Source organism: Lissotriton vulgaris, chromosome 8 (genome assembly GCF_964263255.1).
Source record: "Lissotriton vulgaris chromosome 8, aLisVul1.2, whole genome shotgun sequence".
In the NCBI taxonomy this organism is placed as follows: Eukaryota; Metazoa; Chordata; class Amphibia; order Caudata; family Salamandridae; genus Lissotriton; species Lissotriton vulgaris.
This window is the reverse complement of record NC_141696.1, coordinates 208,270,798-208,293,606: the sequence shown is the minus strand read 5'-3', so window position 1 is coordinate 208,293,606 and position 22,809 is coordinate 208,270,798. Positions and strand designations below refer to the sequence as shown.

At 43.9% G+C, this 22,809-nt stretch overlaps 1 protein-coding gene across 1 annotated transcript in view; it reads right to left on the bottom strand.

Moving 5' to 3' along the window:
* The window catches only part of LOC147696883 (cyclic nucleotide-binding domain-containing protein 2-like), a 636,311-nt gene that overhangs the window by 202,167 nt on the left and 411,335 nt on the right, over nt 1-22,809 (bottom strand). Inside the window, exon 8 of the mRNA XM_086933251.1 lies at nt 7,670-7,753. Within this exon, the coding sequence (XP_086789377.1) occupies nt 7,670-7,753 (84 nt within the window). The remainder of the gene's footprint in view (nt 1-7,669; nt 7,754-22,809) is intronic.

The following is a 22,809-nucleotide window of genomic DNA, read 5'->3' as shown; positions in this document are numbered from 1 at the left end:
TCCTTGTCTATGTGATTACCTGGGGTAGAGGATACCCTAGGCTATACCAGAGTTCTATTGCCCTTGTGTCAATATATTCGAATTATACGACCTCTTTCATATACCATAAAAGCGTATCCAAACTATGGGCCTAATTTGACAAGCTGGATTTTATAGATTTATTAGTATTTAGTAATAATATAAAAGTTCTGCTCACATACTACAAAATGTAATTTGCAAACCAATGTGAGGTGATCTTCGCTATTCCATTGATTTCTGTGTGGAAATCTCAGCACATTTAAGCCTACTTTTTTAGTAGTGAATGTTTGAGAAGGCAGGTGGGGTGTTTAAAAAATGGGGAATACTTAATACAAAATGAGTGAGGCTGAGGAAGGGGCAAGAAGGGTTTGAGAGCCCACCCACAAAAGAGTAAGGGCCATATGTATCAAGCGGAATTGCATTTGCAAACGCCGAAATTTGCAGTATTTCGGCGTTTGCAATCGCAATTTTGCCAAATTGTATGTATGATGCAAATCTGAGTGCAAAATAAGGAATCGCAAAATTTGCGATTCCTTATTTTGCGATTGAATTTACGGAATTGCTAATTTTGCGATTCCTTAAATACAATGTAGGAAGCACCAAAAAAGTGCAAATTGGCCTTAAGGAATCGCGAATTACCACCAACTTCAAGTTGGTGGTGATTTGGGATTTCTTTGAAAAATGCACTTTTTTGCATTTTTCAAAGTGCAATGTGATGCACATACATGCCCTTAGGGCATGTACTTGCGCCAGATGTGCACCCATGCTTATTTCAGGGATGCAACAGGGTGTCCCTTTGTCACCCTTGCACCCTTGAAATTGCATTCTCAATTTGCGATTCGCTAATTGCTAATTGCAAATTGAAAATATCTTCCCATACATTCCTATGGGCCTCTAGGCCCATAGGAATGAATGGTGAGGTATTCCTTATTGCGAATCGCAATTTGAGGCGTATATGTAGGATTCGCCACATTTATTGCAAATCCTACATACATAGCTTTTTGCGATACTCAAATAGCGATTCGCAAAAAATCGCTATTTGAGAATCGCAAAATGACTTTTTGATACATATAGCCCAAAGTCAATTGCTAATTAGAAAGAACACAGATTGCCAATTAGAAAGTACGCTTTTAAAAGTTAATACATTTAAAAATGCCCTAAACTAGTAGTAAATTTACTCCAGCTCCATCTTAGAGTACATCAATACTCACTAAATGGCCATTCACAGGTAGTGCAACACTTTCCCATAGAAAATAATAGATTTAGGGACTTAATATATATATATAGTAAACGTTTGTTAAACATTTAAACGTAATTTAAATTAACTGTTCAGGCTTAGCAAACCTTTTTAATACATATCAAACTAAAAATATTACTGTGGGTAGGATTTCTTTTTTAAGTTTGCTAAATTAGATTAAAAAATATTATTTTGAAATTGAATAAGTAGATTTTAATAAATACATTTTCAATTTACTGAGTTAATGTGCTGAAATATTTATAATAAGTAATTTGTATTATGGCTACATTTTAGAATTATACTGCACATTAAAATATTATACTTTAATATTTTTCGCAATAATTTTAAACAGGGAGATCTCTGCTGTGGTTATGGAGAGCTCCATCTACTTTTGCTAGTATAGCTTTACACTAGTTTATTCTCTTGTAGGAGGCACCACCAAGGGGTACAGGCATGTAGTATCAATCTACATTTTGAGAATGGTGACTATCAAAAAAGTCTTGACTTACATTTCGATGTAGTAGTAGATTTGCACTTGAGTAAATCTACCTGTGCAAATGTACCTTTGTGAAGAGGGCCCATTGTTTTCTAGTAGGTCTGCTTGTGTATATACTGTAATGCGGTGCAATGTTTATTCCTTATTCAGATGGTCCATGCACATTGTATTCTCAGCCAAATAGTACAAGAAACACAGATATATAGTTTATTTAACCCGTTCCGTGCTTCGAACGTCCAACGGTCGTCGCGTGCACTACCTCGCTAGTGCTGCGCACGACCGTTGGATGTCCGAATCCCGTTAGCGCAATCGAACGTCCGCACTGGGGAGGAATGTTTGCGCGCGCTTAATGGGTTAAACTTAGAAAACTACTGTTTATGTTTATGTTTACGTGATTTGTATTGCGCAACAAATACCCTGAGGTGTTTCGGCGCACAAGGAACTTCCTGGGGCAGGAGCCAGCTGGTAGAATCATTGATCAAATAGCCAGATTTTCAGTGATCTACGGAAAACAATAAGGGTGGGACTGGTTTTGATGGACAAAGGCAGGGAGTTCCAGAGCCTGGGAGTTGCCACCAGAAAACTTCTGTCTCCCCAGGTGGAGGCTCTCGTGCGAGGGACTGGTAGGAGGAAGGTGGAGGCTGAGCGCAGGGATCTTTTAGGGGCATAGATCCGAAAGGCGTTCCTAAGGAAACGTGGTCCAGTCTAGTGTATGGCCTTATAGGCGATACAAAGTGCCTTAAACTTGATCCGACTCCTGACTCGTAGCCAATGCAGGTGGCGTATGGCCAAGGAGGTTGAGTAGTGCTTAGGGATGCCAATCAGGACTCTGGCTGCCGCGTTTTGTATAGATTGAAGCTTGTTTAGGATTTGTTCTTGCGTGTTGAGGAAAAGAGTGTTACCATAATCCATTTTGGAAAAAACAAAGGTGGTAATCAGTGTTTTACCTGCTAATGCTGGCAGATATGGAAGAAGCTTCTTAATTTTCCTCAACATGTAGAAGGAGGATGAGACCACTGTGTTCACGTGGTGTTTGAATGACAGCTTGTCAGCGAATATGACTCCAAGGTTTCTGACCTTGGCCACGGGGACTGGCGGGAGGGCCCATTCCCTTTGGCCACCAGATGGAGGAGCAGTTTGGAGAGAGGTTACCAAAGGTCATAACCTCGGTTTTGTCCGAGTTTAATTTCAAGCAGTTACTCGACATCCAGGCGCAGATGGCTAACATCCCCTCCTGGAATCTCGAAGCAACTGCTGGTCCATTCCTACGTACAGCCAGCACGAACTGGGTGTCGTCTGCGTAGGTGGTTAGACGCAACCTGTGTGCTTTAATGACCCTCGCCAAGTCTGGCACATATATATTAAATAGTGTTGGTCTTAGCGAGGAGCCCTGTGGCACCCCACAAGGTAGGGTGAAGAAGGGTGAGTAGTACTCGCCCAGCCTCACCGCCTGCATGCAGTTGGCCAAAAATGAGGCGAGGAGATTTTTAGTCAGGTGGTTGACCCCTAAGGATGCGACACGGTCGATCAGGATGGAATGATCGACCGTGTCAAAGGCTGCGGACAGATCTAAGAGTATGAGGACCGCCGCCCCACCTTGGTCTAGGATGGCCCTTATTTCATCAGAGGCCTTTAACAGGGCAGTTTCCGTGCCATGGCCCTTCCTGAACCCAAATTGGGTATCGTCTAGGAGTTAATGATTGTCAATGAACTCAGAGAGCTGCTGGTTCATGAGTGATTCAAACAATTTGGCAGGGAAGGGGAGGCAGGCAATGGGCCTGTAGTTAGCTGACTCACAGGGGTCAAGAGAGGGTTTTGTTAGCAGTGGTTTGATGACTGCTTTCTTCCATATTTCCGGATAGATCCCTGTCTGGAAGATGGTATTGCAGATGTCCGTAAGGGGAGGTGTAATAACCTTGGTGATGGAGTTGGATATGAAAGGAGGACGTGGGTCTAGGGGGAGCCTGACCTGATGGATGTGGTGAGTTTACTGATCTGTTCCGCTGAGACCGTGTGGAAATTGGAGAAGCTCGGTCTAGGAGATGGAGATGAGCGGTGGGAGTCAGAAACCTCCGGACAGTTTGGTATGTGTTAAGAGTCTGAAAAGTAGGTGTGGACAGATTTAAATGGCAATCATAAACTACTTGGAAATGTTATCCTCCCTATAAATTGAATTACTCTATTGAAAGGGGTGAAACATTCTTCATAAATCAGCAAACAATGTGTGCCCCAAATGGGCTCTGGAGCCTGCAAACCGCTGTATGGAAAAACATATTACAACCCGGGACTCACTATTGAGAAATGTCTGGCTAGATTATGCTAACGTTCCAAATGATGAACCGGACACACCACTCCTTTTTGTATCAGTTCCGTAAAACAACTTCTTCAAAGATATTTGTAAACCTATGCAAATGCGTAACACACATAACATGCACAGCCACAAATATAAGATGTATTTATTAAGCCACATGAGATGAATGAACTAATGGTGACGCTCACCTCTATCTTCTAGTCTAAGCAGAAGCCAATGGTCCTTGTCTGGTGATGTAATAAGTATTTAACTATGACTGGGGATATAAATCCCCCAAATAGTACATTCCACTAGGTTTTCAGGATATTGACAATAATTATGTATGATAACCATTTACAGATAACAGCAATTCAGGGGTGTGGAATTCCTTTTGCTTGACATGCAGGACATATTGCTTGGGGTCAAGGACAACAAGTTTTCATGTTTATTTTTTTCTTGAGATACTTAGGCCCAACCCTCTGCAGCACAAACCTTTGGCTGATAGTCTACAGTAACACATTATAGAACACTGAATGGCATTGCCTGCAGGTATTTATGGTTCAATAATGCAGCCTTTATTATTAGGGTGAAAGTTGTACAGAACATTTGTAAACCTGGACTGCACTACTGACATTGGTTCCAGTATTAAATTGTGTACACACATTTGCAAAGTTTAACAATTAAGGCAATGTATAATACTCCCAGTATGCTCTCTGATTGGATGCAAATATTCGCAGAAGCTTGAAAGCAAGATTGATGATTCTTTACTTTCAAAGTAAAATGTTCACAAAAAAATGCTATTAGGAAAAAAACGTTTTGCTAAACTACTGTGATAATATAGGTACCATGGTTTTTTAAACCTTTTTTATTATGGAAGCTGCTGGGCCCTCACCATTATCACAAACTTTGGCAAAAAAGCAAAAAATGTTATGGATCTCAAAAAACCCACATTCCTATTGTAGTTCCTGGCACTGAACAAAACTACTTTGTGTGCATCATGCTCCTTGCGAAAGACAGGAATGCTGTCACTCACAGTCAAGCCAACAGAAAGATAGGTAGTGAGAGAGAGAACTAGAATTTTAATAAAAACAAACGTTCTTGGTTAACACCAGACCTAATTATGAGCCCAATTCATAAAGAAAGTCACAAAAGTGCACCCATGTTATACATCCTGGTTTAGTGCAGATTTACCACTTTTATAATTTCACAAGGATTTATTGGAATAGGCCAAGAAATCATACTGTTAGCAAATATTTGTGAACTGCATTTTAGCACGAGCAAATAGTCATGTGTAGATTTGCTCATGCGAAAATCTGTTGAGCGTTTACAGGTTCGCTTTCCCTAACAACCACTTTCTTCTAGAGGGGGCGTAACTGGTGTAATTCTGTTTACTGTAATTACACATATTTATAGCAAAATTACTCAAAATTATGAGTAATTGCATTAGAAGCATCATACCGCATTTAACTCTATTTTCTTGCATCTAAAATGGCACTGGGGATGAATTTTGCTCTATGAAAATAGGACTAAATGCTATAGAACACAAACAGCAATAGCAAACAGACACTTGGGGCCAGATGTAGGTAATCTCGATTTACCTACTCTTAAATACCGAATCATACCGATTCGGTATTTAAGAGTAGGTAATTGGGATGTAGGTAATTTCTCTTTTTCAATTACCGAATCGGTAATTGCCATTTATTCCTATGGGCCTGTAGGCCCCTAGGAATGAATGTCAATTACAGAATCGGTAAATACCGATTCGGTAATTGGGGGAAACATTGAAGGGTGGCAGGGTGTCACTTTGACACCCTGTTGCACCCCTCAATCGTGTATGGGTGCACATGTTGCAGACATACATGCCCTAAGGGCATGTATGTCTGCAACATGGCAGCTTTTGAAAAGCAAAAAAAAATATTTTTCAAGGCTTTTCATTATTTACCACCAACTTCTAGTTGGTGGTAAATAACGAATTCTTAAAGCCCTGTAGTACTGATTACATCGCAAAATACAAATTCGGAATGCGACCGCGGCGGAAAAGCGGTGGACGGTTATCCCGTCCGCCGATGACCCCCCAGCCATCCTAATCTAGCGGCGGGTCTTTGGAGGCACTGCTGTGGTTATTCCGCATCCTCTGGGCCGGCGGTGGCTTCCGCCAGCCCGGAGGATGCGGAGTCACCGCAATCCTAAACGGCCCCTAGGTTTGCACAAAAGGGAATTCTAACCCAGGAACCTCTTGGCCCAGTATGTAGATCTGCGGAAAGGTGTTCAAAATAAGGGAAGTGCTAGTATTCAAACCCTAGGCTGAGTGCTGGCATAGTTAAAGGGCTACTATAAGAGCTCTTTTATAATGAGAGTGCTGCCATAATTTGCCGCCGCACTATATGGCACCAAAGGGACATGTGAATTTCCATACAGGACAAGTAGATTTATGAAGCAATCTGTCCCATGATAAAAAGATATTTTATTCAATTCCACACACCTGTATTTTTTAATGGATATTTATTGTACTTAGGCAATGCAGAAATGCCAAATCAAGTATTATGTAGTTAGTTGACAAACCCAACTGTGATTTGAACTCAGGGTGGGCGGAACTCACAGAGTTTTGAAAAACTCCACGAGATTCTGCGGAGTTCCACAAGTGGCAGAGTTGTGGTTCCCTCGCCCTGCTCTCACTGACTTAAAGAGCTGGAAGCTTGTCCGGTGATGTAAAATCAGCACAAATGGCAGCATGCGGCGCGCCAGACGGTTTGCTTTTTTTCTGCCGCTTGAGTAGATTTTATGCTTGAGAAGTAGCTTTCTCAACGCAAGTGACAGCTTTCTCAACATGAGCAGTAGCAACCGGCCTGTGTTGAGAAATCAACCCGGGAGTAACAGGAATGACAAGATGTTTCTTGACAATGGTATTTCCTGAAATCCTCCTTTATATGTTTATTTATGGACAGTCCTTGGTTGTGGCTTTACATCTAGAACTTTTAATGCCAGAACTGGGGGGCACTGGTGCCAAGACACATAGATTATGGACAGTTACATGGTGGGTGAGCCAGTAGCTCCAAATCCTATTATCAATATTTTCAATGTTGCTCCATTCAGCAAATAATGTTGACTGTGTTGCATTCACCTTTGTATTTCCACAAGGCATGCAGCAATATAGTTATTGTCCCCACTCCCGACCCACACCCCCATTGTGATTCATAAACATACCTTTGATAAGACACATGATCTCTTTTCAGAAAATGTAAAGAGCCATGAGGAACCCCACAGTTACACTCTCTTAAGGAAGAGAAGTCGCTGCAGAGATAGAGCACTGACTTCTGTTCACTAACAAAGTGCAAAACCATGCCCTATGACAACATTGCACACCCACTGTCTTCTCCAACCTCTTGAGAAGTAGGAAATGGTCTTCAGTATCAAAGACAAAAGACAGATCCGACAATATAAGAAAGGTTGTCTGGTCACCATACCATGACCCCAGAAACTTGTCCTTAATGTTTTAACCCATCGAGATTAGATAACCAGTGAGAAAGGCAGCAACCAAAACAGACAACCCATGAAATGTTTAACCAGGCATATTAAAATGTCAGCATTCTACATATACTTTTATTTCAAACACATAAGAGCCCATTACCTCTCTAGAAACAGCCAGCATGGAGACGTTGTCATGGCAGACTACAGTGGCATTCCTTTTAGTACTTGTCAAAATTGCAACATCCTAAACAAATTGGAAGTACAGAATGCAAATTATTACTCAAAAACTATAATAGCATGATTTTTAAATTAAGCCAAATGTTTTATGGGAACTTTGTTAAAAGAAAATTCTTCTAAAAAGCCTTCTTTCTAAAATTATGGTTTACACTATTGCATTAGAAATGAGAATAAATACTATTAATCAAATGTTACAGAAGCTAATTTGAGGTACAGAGATATATTATACATTGTTACATCTCCAAACACAATGTTTGTGAAGTTTCTACAATGTCCTCAAATTACAGTTGAATGACTGTTAAAAAAATAAATATTCTGTTTCATGTTCCCAACAAATTAGTACCCTACCCCCTGGTGGTGAGCCAGAAATGTGTTTCTCAAAGACGTAAAATGTAGAGCTGTGCACAGCCAGTGTCATGTTGCAGGTTCATGCCAGTGAAGTGGTACACTTTTGTCAGTTACCTCCTTAAAATGTGACCCATCTCTTTAATAATACATCCCACTAACAGTGGCAGTTTTGGAAGACTGGGAAAATGAAAGAGCCCAAGATCTGGGAGTAACAGAGACTTAAGAGGATATCCTACTCCAATGTCATGGACCGCTCCAATTTCTATCAATTAGGTAGATTCCACAGTAAATTAAATATACAATGAGACGAGTTGGAAAGTAACATTATGCAGCAATGATCTATGGATGTTGTTTCCGAAGGACCTGTTGGATAAAGTGTAAAGTACTCAAATATGATACTTTAACAGCTTACTGCCTGCAGAATGTATAGGGATTAAAAACTCGGGGACTTATTTAGATCTTGGCAGTTCTGGTCCCACCTTCACTTTTCTGACGGTTTGTCCGCCCGCCTACTTGGCGGTCCACCCGCTCTATTTAGATGTTGGCGGGTCTATGGACAATAGTCCATCCGAGTGCCACTGTCGCAGCCCGAATTTTCCTCCCACGTCAACAGAGTCATAGGCAAAAGTTCTGTCAGAGGGAATCCAGCCAGGATTACCACACAGCCAATCATGAAGTGCCTTTCCATCGAGGTAATTATGGTGGGGACACCTCCAAACTTAAGTTGGTGGAAACAAAGGAATTGAGGTAGAAACATACCCTTTTTTCTGTTTTCCACTTCCATTTGTGTGTTGAACCCCATTGTCTAGGACCTTCCTTTGCTGCTACTCCTTGACCACTACACTTATCTACTTTGTTGTCGCTGGATGTAAGGTAAGCTTCTTTTTCAATTGTTTTACTATGCAAAATGTGAAATGAACACACCTGTATTAACACTTAAAAAACATATTTGTTTGTTGTGGTGGTTGTATGTGTTGTGCTTGTGGTACCTTTGGGTGTGCATTCAATAGTGTATGTATGTTGTTTGTGTTCTATGTTATATGTTAATAAGCAATGGAAATGCAATTGGTCTCGATTCATTTGAGTTAGAGCTATTGGCATTGTAAATGGCAACGTATTTTATCTATGTGTTATGGAGTGTATGAATGTGACATGTAGTGGAACTATGTGGATTGGATCGGATTTGTTAGTTATGCATTGGAATTATGTGGCATGGTTTGCTGCGGAATTTTGTGGATAGTAATTATGTGGCATTGAGTATGCTGGAATTAAGTGGAATAATATTTTGAGTTATAGAGTGCAATTATGTCAAATCATATTTGGTATGCAGTGGAGTTTAATTATGTGGTGTGCTGTTGCATTTTGTGACTCAATGTGAAATTATGTGGTTTGGATTTGGTGTAGGTGGTGTGTTGTGTAAATGTGTTGGTGAGTTGTGTTATGTGGTTTGGTGTGGAATTATTTGTTGTGGAATGGATTTGTATGGAGTTGAATAATGTGGCATGGAACAGTGTGGTGTTGTGTGAAATTCTATTGAGTGGAATTCTGCAGCATGGTGTGGAGTGTATTTATGTTGATTGCTATGTGGTATCAAGTAGATCTCTGAAGGGTGTATTTATGTGGTATTGAGTAACGTGTAATTTGGTGGAGCTGAATTATGTGGTGTTGAGTGGTATTATGTGGATTGAATTATGTTGTGTGCAATGCTGAACTGTGTTGTGGAATTGTGTGGTGTTGTGTTGAAATATGTGCACCATATGTTGCAGAGCAAACTTCCACCATAAATAAAACTGCACGTAGACGGTAGAGGCGCTGGCCTGCCTCACAAGGAAGAGAGATACAGCATTCGCACTTTACAATCCCCTCTTACGAGGTACAGGAGCAGGGTAAAGGAGCAGGGTAAGCATCAGTGCAAGCTTCCCACACACAATGTGTACACCACATGGCGAAGAGCAAGCTTCCAGCTTAAATGAAACTGATAGTACATAGACAAAAGAGGAGCAGGCCTTCCTCAAGAGCAGTAGAGATACAGTACTGTCAATTTACACCCTACAAAGAACAGGAGCAGGGTAACCAAGACTGCAAGCTTCTGAACACACATATGCACCACATGTCTCAGAGCAAGCTTCTACCATAAATAAAACTGACAGCTCATAAACATGAGACGCACAGGCCTGCCTCAAGAACAGTAGAGATACAGCACTGGCACTTTACACCCACCTACTACAAAGAAAAGAAGCCGGATAACCAGCATTGGAAAGCTAATGGGTGCTATGACCAAAAACATATAAAGATAATAAAATGGTGACAATAACACTATTGATTCAGAAATAGTACAATCTCCACTACTGTAGTCACATTTCGCTTGCAAAAATTGCAACCTGAAAGCTGCCCTTTTTAGCAAAGAAATGAGGGAGCACCACCAAATAAGTAACTCCTATTTTATAGTGCAGCAAACTTTGATGTTGACCCATTGCGTAGAATTACTTGGTTCCCTCGCAAATTCCTGGTATTATAGTTAGATTAACATATACTGAGAATTCTCTGATTTAACTGCAGCAGGGGTAAAGTTTCACCTTAACTCTGTGCGAATGAATGGGCCAAACTGGGTATTATAGATTACCCAGATTGATTAGCTAGGAGTTTGAGCAAATAGATAACGTTTTGTTAATGAGAATAATGGGAATTGAATTAAGGGTGAGTCTTCAAACTAAGGGATACATAACCGGTATCTCCGAAACATCCTGTCCTACATGTGCATTACAATTATTATGGGCTACATCTAACTTGGAAACCTGGGCTTGCATACAAGAAAAAAAACAGGGATCAGGCATAAAATCTTTTGGGGTGTGGATTGCTAAATAGTGATTACCTGGTAAAGTACCGGAAATGGAATCTGTGACAGGAAAATGAACCGTGGACTATTGCAGTCAGCTTAAGCCATTGAGTTTTTTCACAACTAGACCACCTGAAAGGGCAACTGAAATGGTCTCATTATTTTGATTTCTGTTTCATGTGTTGTTGCACTAGAACTACCCGAAACCAAATAAGCCAATGAGCCCTCGTGCAAAAAGTGAAGTCTGAGGTCAGCTGATATAGATTTACATATCTGGATTTTGAGCCCATTATGACTTTAACATTGAATACAACAGTCCCAGCACACAACGTGCTGTTGGGTCATAGTTAGGTATTGCTCAAGCGGCGTCGCTGGCAACTTGTGACCTTTGCAATAAAAAAAACAAAATAAGACTAAGGTTTCCTTGTGCAAAAGAGTTACGCCATCCCAATTATTCACACTGTATTCCAATTACATAGCGGTTACTACTCCGTTAAGCTCCTTACAGCCTTTAGCACAGTACCACCGTCATATTGTTAAGCCCTATGGGGGTTACCTGAACAACCCGCATTCGTCAGTTTTGCATTCCAGATTAATGCAAGTGTGATCTGTACAGTTTATGCCACAAGAGAATAATACGCAACCCTTGTAATAATACCATTTGGCCTATTTGGGGAAAGGCCGATCCTCCCGCTAGGATGCGTTTTGAGGAAAAACTGGTGCGGAGCACAATACTATTGTCTGCTCACAGCCTGTGGATTGACCACGCCTGCCTGTCAGTGCAGGGATGTAAAATACCTCTCACTACACCATCGAAACCCCACGTTCAGAAAAGCTGCTACTAGGCAAGCCTCCCTCCCGCTAGAGGCCTTTCATCTTGCAGCCAATACTCACCGCAGGCGGCACTGGGAATCGGTGCTCGGTTACGGCTGGAGCGCATGGCCCGCATAAGAACGTTATCAATCCGACCCCCAGCGGACTACCCTTTCCGCTTCAAGATATTTTTATTTCTATTTCAGACTTTAGAAATATCACGGACGGCGTCTGTGCAGCTGCTTACAAAGCAAGCCTAAAGAAAACAAGGAGCGTGAAACACTGCTATTGTTTCTGTTGCTATAAACAACGCCAGACCTGCAATTGCCAGATGGGAGGAGCCAAAACTGCAATAGTCAAACGGAGGAGGGAAGACAGGTCATCACACTCTGTACAGTGTGTTGAGCAACAAAAAAATTCCCTTAGTGAAATCGCCGTGGAAGGAACTCAGCACACAAAGGAGGAACATTTACACAAATGCACCAATATCAAGCCAACATTTCTGTATGCTACAGATAATAACCAATGGCAATTGGTGGGTGTGTGAAAAGCCCACAGAAGAAACTACAACAGATCAAGGATCAACCTAAAAAAGGGGTATAACACATTACCTACATATATTTTTGAAGCAAACACAACATATATGTGTAGTGACACATTATTAAGTAGTACTTACCAGTCTCCATTCCACCACGGACTCACTCCATCAGGAATCCGCTGCTAGAACAACACCAGCACACTGAGAAAATCTTAATAGGCTTGGCACAAACCCACCGGCCTGATGGCTACGGAATACTGTTAACCTGCACAGGAGGCCGGCGCATTGATGGAGGTACGCCACTTATGCGACAGAAAATAGTCATTTTATGGGTACGGCGGTTCAGTCAGCCCACGCTAAATAAGGTGGACGGGACCCCGTCAGATCAATGGAGTACTTGTAACCGCCGCCACTGAGGGACGATGGGAGTCTCACCAAGATCTAAAGCAGGCCCTCAATATCTTTGCAGATAACTCTAAAAGGCAAGTGTTTGGAAGACTGCTGAACAAAGTATCATAAATCCTGGTTGATGAGCATTGCAAGATCATGTGTCAATGATGCGTCTCACAGCGGCGATTCTGAGGGGCTGAGGGCGGCGATGCTAGTTCCTGCTTTGGAGATGCATCGAGTAGCGGCGGTTCCTATGAAGCCATCGATGTGGCTTGCAATCCAAGTCCCTGTTTTATCATCAAGAATGCCCTAAACGAAGGCTTGCAATGCAAACTCCTGCATCCAAGATTCATCGTGCAGTGGCAGTTCCAGGACGCTGCATACTGCGATGCGAGGTCGTGCCTCAGGGATGTGTCAGGCAACGGCAGTTCCAATGCATATCTACAAGGCCTTTTTTTAACAAAAGATCTTCGGTAAAGTGACCCCTCGGGGGACCCGTCAGGCATTGCAGCGCCTCCCCGACGAGGAGTGCCGCCCCATGATAAAGCATGACATCCCCTTGTGGATGTGTGAGGGCAACATGATACAGTCCTATTGACTGCCCACATGCACTTGCTCTAGTTACACACGACCTGTCTAGATTCTTCTCTTCTTCTCTAGGAACAGAAGCCCTATTTTTGTGATACCAAATAGTTGGGACAAGAAAATGCCAACTTTCTAAAAATTATATATATACAAAACAGTGATAGATGGAATGCTTGAATTGATCTCAGCCACTGGTAATCACTTGGGCTGCATCCCAAGACATCTTTATTTTGCCCACCATGCCACATCAGTTCGGACCCAGATAAATGCAAGTCAGTCTTGGCCCAGCTCCAATAGGAACAGTCCAGGCTGAAATACCAAGACAGGCACACCTTGAACCTGAAGGCAAACAACCTAGATATGGGCTCATTAGCCAGGTACAGCTTGGGTCCAGTGACACAGAGTGCATCAGATCCACTGCTGGGCATACTCATCCCTCTTGGGATGACACAATAGGTATACAAAACAGTGATTGATGGAATTAATCTCAACCACTCAGGCTGCAACCCAACCCATCATTATTTTGCACATTCATGCCACCTCCCTTCGGACCCAGATAAATGGAAATCAGTCTTGGCCCTGTTAGAATATGACCAATCTCGCCCGAACTGCCAAGCAAGGTCCTCCCTGAACCGGAGCACAAGCTTCCCAGGACCGTTTTTTCCCTAGTTATGGGCTAATCAGCTGGGTACAGCCTAGTGCCAGTTAGCTAATTGCAACCCAAGATTAAGTTGCAGGAGCTTGTTAACTTATTGCTACCATTTTGTGTCACTATGGTATGTAATTCTCCAAAGACAAGTTATAAAAACTGAGTTTGATAGATTGATCTAACCTCCTTATCTATTCCTTACTCTTGGCTACTAGATAGCAATTGTTATATTTGTGTCTACTGAAATTGTCCTTTAATTATCACACCGTGAAGATGGTCTCAAGTAACGCTGACACTGGAGATCGAAACGCCAATGCTACATCCACTTCTTTCATATAATTGTTTGGCTCATTGTCCAAATTGCTATTTAACATATGTAATAGACTTATTACATGAACAGTAAAAGTCGTTTGTGTTCACATTAATCAAGGTTTTGCATATTGAGCTGCCTTCATCAGACATTCACATGATCGATGTATCATGGGTTTTTGAGTAATGGAACCTATGCATCGTCAAGAATAATATACAAATATTCTTAATTATGCTATGCATCTGTCTTTTCTTTGAATTATACATATGATAATATGACTTTTTTTATTCATTTTTTTTAATTAATTCATATTGTCACTCTTTAAGGCACATAAAATTCAGCTTATTCCTCGGATTCACATGCAAATGATTACCTTGTTGGCATAAGACCATTATTTTGATTTATACACAAGCTTCCAAGGGGCTAATGGGTTGCCCATTTTTTTCTTTAACTTTCTCCAGTTCCATCATGATCTAAGGCTCAGGGTGCCAGGTGTGCTATACTTATGCCCAGAAAGTGCCCTGGGGGAATATGTAGTCATTAGCCAATTAGCTATCAGAATCCCTCCCTGCCTTGTGTTGACTTCCGGCTATGTGTGGCATTTATCAATCCCTGAGTGCACTATTCTGCCCACTCTCAAGATGCCTGAACCCTTCTATGGGTGTTAGCAGCTTGGTAATCCACCCTAAATGTGTGACTACCTGTGGGCTACTCCTCCAGGGGAAAACCAGTTTGGCCACTGGTTTCCCCTCTCTGTTCCTGCCGCCAGCCTGTCTGCCTGAACAAAGGGGAAACCCTTCAGAAGTGTGATCACCGTTTTACCACCAAAGTCGGCTTTGCCTTTGAAGCTGTCCTTCTTGGCCAACACCCTGCGTGGCTACCTGCTAAGGAAAGGTATCACCTCTGCCTGTAGCAGGCTTCTATTGTTCCTGAGCCTCAAAATCATTCACACTACTCCCCAGGAGGTCATAATTCTGTCTCATAGCCAGCAACTGTGCAAGGCCACGGGACAAACAGGGCAACAGAGTGGTAACTTTCTAAAAGTTTCCTTTCCCTACAAGTGACATTAACGAATATGCTACTTACCAGTATGCATCTGTTCTTGGCATGTAGGGCTGCTGACATTCATATTTGTGCATAGATCGCCGCCTAGTGTTGGGTCCGGATGATCGCACATTGTTGTCCTGGAAGAGTCTTCGAAGTATCACGAGATAGGTGGCTCCTCCCCTGGACTACAGTGCGCATGGGCATCGACTCCATCCTCAGATTGTTTTTAGCCATTGTGGCCAAGATGGAGTGAAACTACGTGAATGATGACCATGCCAGAAGTATGTGTGAATGCTGCAGCCGCTACAGGCGCCGGGGAGGAGGGTGGGCGATATGAATGTCAGCAGCCCTACATGCCAAGAACAGATGCATACTGGTAAGTAGCATATTCGGTTCGAGGCATGTGGGCTGCTGAATTCATATCTGTGCATAGAATGCATAGCAGTCCCTCCATTAACGGCGGCCGCCTGTGCCAGCTGCAGCACTTTGGAAAAGTATTTTTAGAACAGCCTGCCCTACAGCTGCCTGCTGTTTGGAGTGCACATCAACACAGTAATGTTTTGTAAATGTGTGTGTGGTAGACCATGTGGCTGCTCTACATATGTCTTCCAAAGGAATATTTCCAAGGAAAGCCATGGAGGCCCCCAAGTTTCGGGTGGAGTGAGCCCGTGGTGGAATGGTGAGAGTGCGCTTGGCTTTCTGATAGCAGATCTGAATGCATTTAACGATCCACCTGGTTATACCAGCCTTGGAAATAGGGTTACCTTTGTGTTGTGGCGCAAAGGCAACAAAGAGTTGTTTAGTCTTCTGAAAATCTTTGGTCCTATCAATGTAGTACATTAGGGCCCTTTTGACGTCAAGTGTGTGGAGCATTCTCTCCGCAAGTGACTCTGGATTTTGGAAGAACACAGGTAGTTCTATAGTCTGGTTGATATGGAACTGAGACACTACCTTAGGAAGGAATTTAGGGTTAGTGCGAAGCACCACCCTGTTAGAATGAATCTGAATAAATGGCTCTTGGATAGTTAGTGCCTGGAGTTCACTAACTCGTCGTAGCGACGTAATCGCTATAAGGAAAGCCACTTTCCATGTCAAGAACTGAATCTCGCAGGAATGCAGTGGTTCAAAAGGTGGACCCATCAGCCTGGTGAGGACCACATTGAGGTTCCACTCGGGAGCTGGTGGCGTCCGCGGAGGAATGACTCGTTTGAGTCCCTCCAGAAAGGCTTTAATAGCAGGCACCCTGAAAAGTGAGAGGTGCTGTCTGTTTTGGAGATAATCAGCCATTGCTGATAAATGTATACGAATGGAAGCATAGGCCAGATTACATTTGTACAGATGTAAGAGATAACAAATGATGTTTTGAATAGAGGCATCCAGCGGGTTAATGTTGTGGTCTGCACAATAAATGACAAACCGCTTCCACTTCGCCGCATAGCATGCCGTGGTGGTGGGCTTCCTTGCCTCCCGGATGATGTCCATACAGTCAGGAGGTAAGTTGAGGTAGCCAAACTCTAGGACCTCAGGAGCCAGATCGCCAGGTTGAGCTGTTGCGGATCGGATCTGGATGCTGAATGTCGCCATGGCTCTGCGTCAAAAGCCTGGGTGTGAGGCACAGCCTTTGATGCGGTACCACGGACAGTTCCAGAAACGTGATGTACCATGGGTGGCGAGCCCACGTTGGAGCAACCAGGATGAGAGTCATCGAGTGCTGCTTGAGCTTGCGTGCCACCAGCGGTATTAGAGGTGCTGGGGGAAAAGCGTACGCAAATTTGCCTGACCAGTTCATCCATATCGCATTGCCTTGTGACTGTGGGTGTGGAAACCTGGCGGCAAAGCTTCGGCATTTTGCGTTCTCCTTTGTGGCGAACAGGTCTGTCTCTGGATGACCCCACTTCTGGAAGTATGGGTGGAATACTGATGGATGTATCTCCCACTCGTGCATTTGGTGGCTGTACCTGCTGAGCAGGTCCGCCATCTGATTGTCCTTGCCTGGGATGTGTTCTGCCATGAGGAAGATGTTTCTCTGAATGGACCACTTCCACATGCTCTGAGCCAGATGAGACAACTGTGGAGAGTGTGTTCCTCCCTGTTTCTGAATGTAGTACATGGCCATCGTGTTGTCCGTCCGGATCAACATGACCTTGTTGCACAGATGTACTTTGAAGGCTTTCAGTGCCATGAAGATCGCCATCAGTTCTAGAACATTGATGTGCATCTCCCTTTGCTGTGGTGTCCATAGTCCCTGCACAGTGTAGTGGAGTACATGAGCTCCCCATCCCTGGAGAGAAGCGTCCGTCGTCAGGATGATCTGTGGCACAGGCTCTTGGAATGGTCGTCCCTTGCAAAGGTTTTGTGGATTCCACCAATGCAGAGAGTTATATGCCCGACCGCTCACCAACACTAGGTCTTTCAACTGTCCTGGAGCCTGAGTCCACTGACGTGCTAAGCACTCCTGAAGCGGACGCATATGTAGTCTCGCGTGCAGGACTATGGAGATGCAGGAGGCCATCATGCCTATCAACTGCATGAACACTCGCGCTGGAAGCGAGTGTTGAGGTCTGAATTTTTGTATCAGCGATTGAATGCTGCTGACCCTCACTGAATTCGGCTGTGCTGTGGCTGTCAGAGTGTTTATCGTCGCACCCAGATACTGCCGTATGTGGGCTGCGTGCCGCCTTTATTGTACTGTGTAGTTTGGGAGAACTGGCCTCTGGAAACACCTCTAGTGCTTGAGCGACGAAAAGAACCACCCCTGAACTGCTGGGACTGCAGAGCCCCCATGGACTTAGCAGTTTCAGTGTCCTTTTTGATTTTCTCCAAGGTGGTGTCCACCTCTGGGCCAAAGAGATGATCAGGGTTTACTGTCTGATTGAGAATGGTGGTCTGTATCTCCGACTTGAAACCTGAGATTCTGAGCCAGGCATGGCGTCTCAGCATGACACTTGTGTTAATAGCTCTGGCCGCGGTGTCTGCCGCGTCCAGTGCACATTTAATAGAAGCATTGGATATAAGCTTCCCCTCTTGGATGAGCATCTCAGCTGCCTCTTTGTATTCGTCTGGCAGGTGCTGTAACAGGGTCTCCAGTGTGTCGAAATGTGCCCTGTCATACCTGGCTAGAAGTGCTTGTGTATATGAAATGCGCCAAATATTGGCCGCTTGAGCTGCCACCCTTTTTCCTGATGCCTCAAACACCTTAGATTCTTTATCTGGGGGAGGAGCATCACTCGTTGTTTGTGAATTAGCCCTCTTCCGGGCATTAGAAACAACAAGAGATTCCAAAGGCAACTGTCCCTTGATGTAAGTAGGGTCACCAGGTGCCGGTTTATACTTTTTTTCAATTCTTGGGTTTATCACCCTGGCTCTCGTAGGCTCTTTAAAGATCTCCCCAGCATGCTTCAAGACACCCTTCAGCATAGGCAGAGTCTTGACAGTCCTCTCTGAGACGGAAAAGGTGTCAAAAAGAAAGTCCACTTCAATGGGGTAAGCATGGAGCTGGATGTCATGATTCTTTGCTGCCCTTTCAATAAGGGCATTAAACGCAGCTGAATCCTCTGTAGGCGACGTTTTAACCGCATACATCTGAGTGTCTGGGGTAGAGTGAGGATCACCTGGGTCAGCAGCAGCTGCCCAGGGCTCATTGGTATAATTTTGCTCAGTGTAGACAGGATAGCTGTATTCATCCTCATCACCCTCCCCAGTGTCCACATCTGAATAGGTGGGCGAGACATCATGGCCATGTGGAGAAACCGGTTTCACAAGAACAGGGGTTGAAGTGGAATCCTTCTTCTTTTTCAGTGGAATTTTATAGGCCTCCATTGGCTGTTCCGGGGCAATTTTCCGCTTATGAAGGGAAAGCCTGCATGTTTCGGCATCGATAAATTGTTCTTGTTGTTCTTCCAATGAAGATTGTCGATGCTTCAAGGCCGGGACCACTGACGTCGACTTCTGCACAGAGGGCACCTTTTCGGTCACGTTGGCCATTCTAGGGGCGAAAGCCTTCGGCGCCACTTTCGGCGGCAACGTGAAGTGAATGGGCGTCAACACTTTCTGAGGTTTATCGACAGGCTTCGAAAGTGGAGGTTTTGGACCGACACTTGAGGCCTTGTTCTTGATGCGCTGTAGGGAGTCCGTCACTTGCTTGGAGAAAGCGGCGGACGGCTGCGTCGACTCGACGGAATACTTCGAGGCACCACTAGACGTAGACTTCTGGGTTGGTCCGCTCTTGGCCTTGTCTTGTCGACGCAGAGTCTCGAGAACCTTTGGATCACTGAGCCCTTTGTTGGTGTTGAACGTCTTCGGCGCCGATTTGTTCGGCTCGACTGCCTTGACCTTTGTCTTCGGCGTGCCAGACTTCATCTCGAGGCCCTTGAGCTGTTTCTTCGGGTCGATAACGCCCTTTTGCTTTGTCGGTGCCGACCGGTCTGAGGGATTTGAGCCGACCAAAGCAATATGCTCCTTTAGTTTCGATTGGGGCACCAGTGCTTTCACTTGCGTCGAGACCGGTGTCTTCACTTTCAGTTTCGATTTCGCAGGGTGTGACTCAATAGCAATGTCCATAGCCGAGCCCGAAGGTGGGGCCGTAGAACCCACTGGAAGATCTTGGGTAAGGCCTAGTGGCGATCCCTCGACCTGAGCCTTTTAAAGCGTTTCAGCCCCAATGTCAGTTTAAGTTAGCTCATCGCTCGAGCTATCTTCCATGGCCCCGAAGGCCCCGTCGTCGTCTCCTACCTCGTCGACGACTTCTTCCACGTCAAGCATTTCAACATCCGCGTTGTAGTTGTAGTCGACCTCCAACGCGGGATTCGACAGGTTCTCACGAACTTCCCGGTCAGCTCCTTCTTCATCCCCGGCATCGAATATGTTCACCGGCGCTGGTGCAGTCTGCTGGGCCTCCTAGCGTGCAGCGCGATGATGCAAGAGAGTCTTCTTGGATCGAAAACGGGAACAAGCCATGCAACTGGCTTCATCATGATCCGGCGAGAGACACTTGTTGCACACCGGGTGGAAGTCGATGTGGAGGTATTTTGAGTTGCACACAGGACATCTCTTGAACGGACTCCGGTCCATTAAGGTCCGTCGATAAGGTCTCTGGCGTCGACTAGGCCTTCAGCGACGAAAGCACGCGGCTTTCTGGAATCCGGCTCGAACTGAGCTGGAAGAATCGGGCACCGAACGCAAGACTATACCGACGAAAAGCTAAAGGCCTTTAGACCTTAAGAAAGTTTTATATTGATTCCGACTAGAGTGAACCAATATACATCCGAACCCAATGGCGGAAAAAAACAAATGTCCTACCTAACAAAATACAGTTCCCTGCCTTAGGTCTCCATAGTCCTTCCTTAGGGGAGACTTATTGTTAAGGGAAGTAAGGACTTTGCCATTGATTTAAATGACAAAGTCAAACTAGCAGCTTAGAAGTGCTCTTCCAAGCTGCACTGGCAGGCTGGGAAGCATTTTGTACTTTGTCCCATACAGGGTGGCACAACCACTGCTGCAGCCGGGGGCAATCTGTCGCACATGTCCTGGGTACCATTTGTAACATATTCTAGGGACTTATGAGTAAGTCAGCTTATGCCAATGATGGGGGGCGGGGTGTAGCCATTTCAACATACATTTAGGAATGGGTTAGAACACTGGCAAAAATGAGCAGCACCAGTCCAAAACTTTGAGGGTGATCATGCATAACAAGGCATTTCCTTACATGGGCCTTCTTCATTCTCTTTGAAGGATCTGCTTGCTCCCATGTATTACCTTTGTTCGGAGGCTCCTTCCTGCCTACTAAACATTCTAACTCTAACTAATGCCCATGAAAATGGGTTATTGGTTGAAGGGAGTGGAAGCCCCACTTAAACCACAACCATAAACCTTGTCAAAGTGTAACACAAAAAGTCACTAAATTAACCAGTCTTTCACCCTCTGTTACTTGGCACAAAAGCAGTCAGGCTTAACTTCAGGTCAAGTTGTAAAGTATTTATGCAACATGCAAACATTAATAAGGTTAAAACACACAGAAGAAAAAGCCAAAACCAATTGAGAATAATAGATTAAACATTCATAAAGCAAATGATACCAGACAACAAAATAAAATCAGTAGAACCAGAGATATCGAATATTAAAGTTTTACATGAAAATGCCACCAAAAAGCAGACAGCACCACCCGCAGTTATCTGGTCACGGTAGACCGGGGGAAAGTGGAATGTTCAAAGGTTCAAAGGTTCAAAATAAGCTTTATTCGATATTACCAAAAGAATATCATATAAGCATACAGTAACAGAAAAAAATAATACAGTACATTTAGACAATTTCATTCAAATAAAAGGGTAAAGGGAAAGATGATCATCATTTAAAAAGAAAAATCAAAAGAACCAGTGTCAGCTTACATAAAAAATTAAAAAGGTTTAAAAGTCTAAAAAGAGGAGTAAATTTAGGTATGACCTTGCAAAGTTCAACATTCCTCCATGATTGCCAAGTCCAATGTTATCCAAAAACAGTAGGACAGGGTCCCAAACATAATTAGTTCCCTTCCACCCCCGGGTTGAGATGGTGAAAATGGGGGTTAGAATTAATTATTACCACTCCCAGTATTTCCCAAAAAGATCATGATGTAGGGAATGATTTCAAGAAAGGGGGAAAACCAGGGATTGAGGGATAAAAGTCATATAGGTCCCATATAGATATTGGGCCGTCTGTCTCTTGTGGCGGCCAGGTTTTCAAGTAAGGGACAATGTTTGTGTCTCTGAATCTCACGAGTACCAGGTCCCCAGGAAGATCCTTATGAAGAGAACCCAGCCAGTCCACCCTCCTGACGCTCCTTATTGCTCCATATAGGTGACGAGGCAGTGGCCTATTTTTTGACAGCCAGAATTTGGTTTTGTTTAGTAAGTCATGTTGGCTCTCAATTTTTCCAGGTGGAAGAGCAGGGACGCCAGCAAGTATGCACACGAATGGGGCCGCTTCTGGAGGTAGATGGATTGGTTTAATCTTATCATGAACTGCTCTAGGTGTGGTCAACTGGGGGGAGGAGACACTTGGAGAGTGTTTGATTACTTTTTGCCCCACTGTACTAGGGCCAGTTGGTTGTGTTTGGCAGCTTTTATCCCGTTTAAAGCCTTCGTGAGTAGGAGGTGGCTTTGGACGGTTGAATGTGTCACGGTGCTTGTCGGCCGACAAATTTGACTTGATTGCTGACTCTAAACTAGTAAGCCTATCCCCTAACATGTTAATTTTGTCCAACAACGGGGCTATCAGAGAGCTAAGCAGTTTTTCAATGAGCGGTACTACAAGCGGGTGTATAGAAGGGCTTAAGGGATCTTGGGCCTCAGGAGTCGATGATATCGTTGGGGAATTAACAATGCGTGAACCTGGAGGCAGTGTTTGAGTCCTTTTCACCGATGAAACCTGGGGGGGTGGGATATGAGGACTACAAGTTTTGTTGAGTAATGTGGGCTGCTCCGAAAGAGTAGACTTAACTGGTAGTATGATGTCGCTTTTGGGCGAAAGGGGGGTTTCTGATGGTGCATAGGTGGTTTGACATAGGAGGTTTA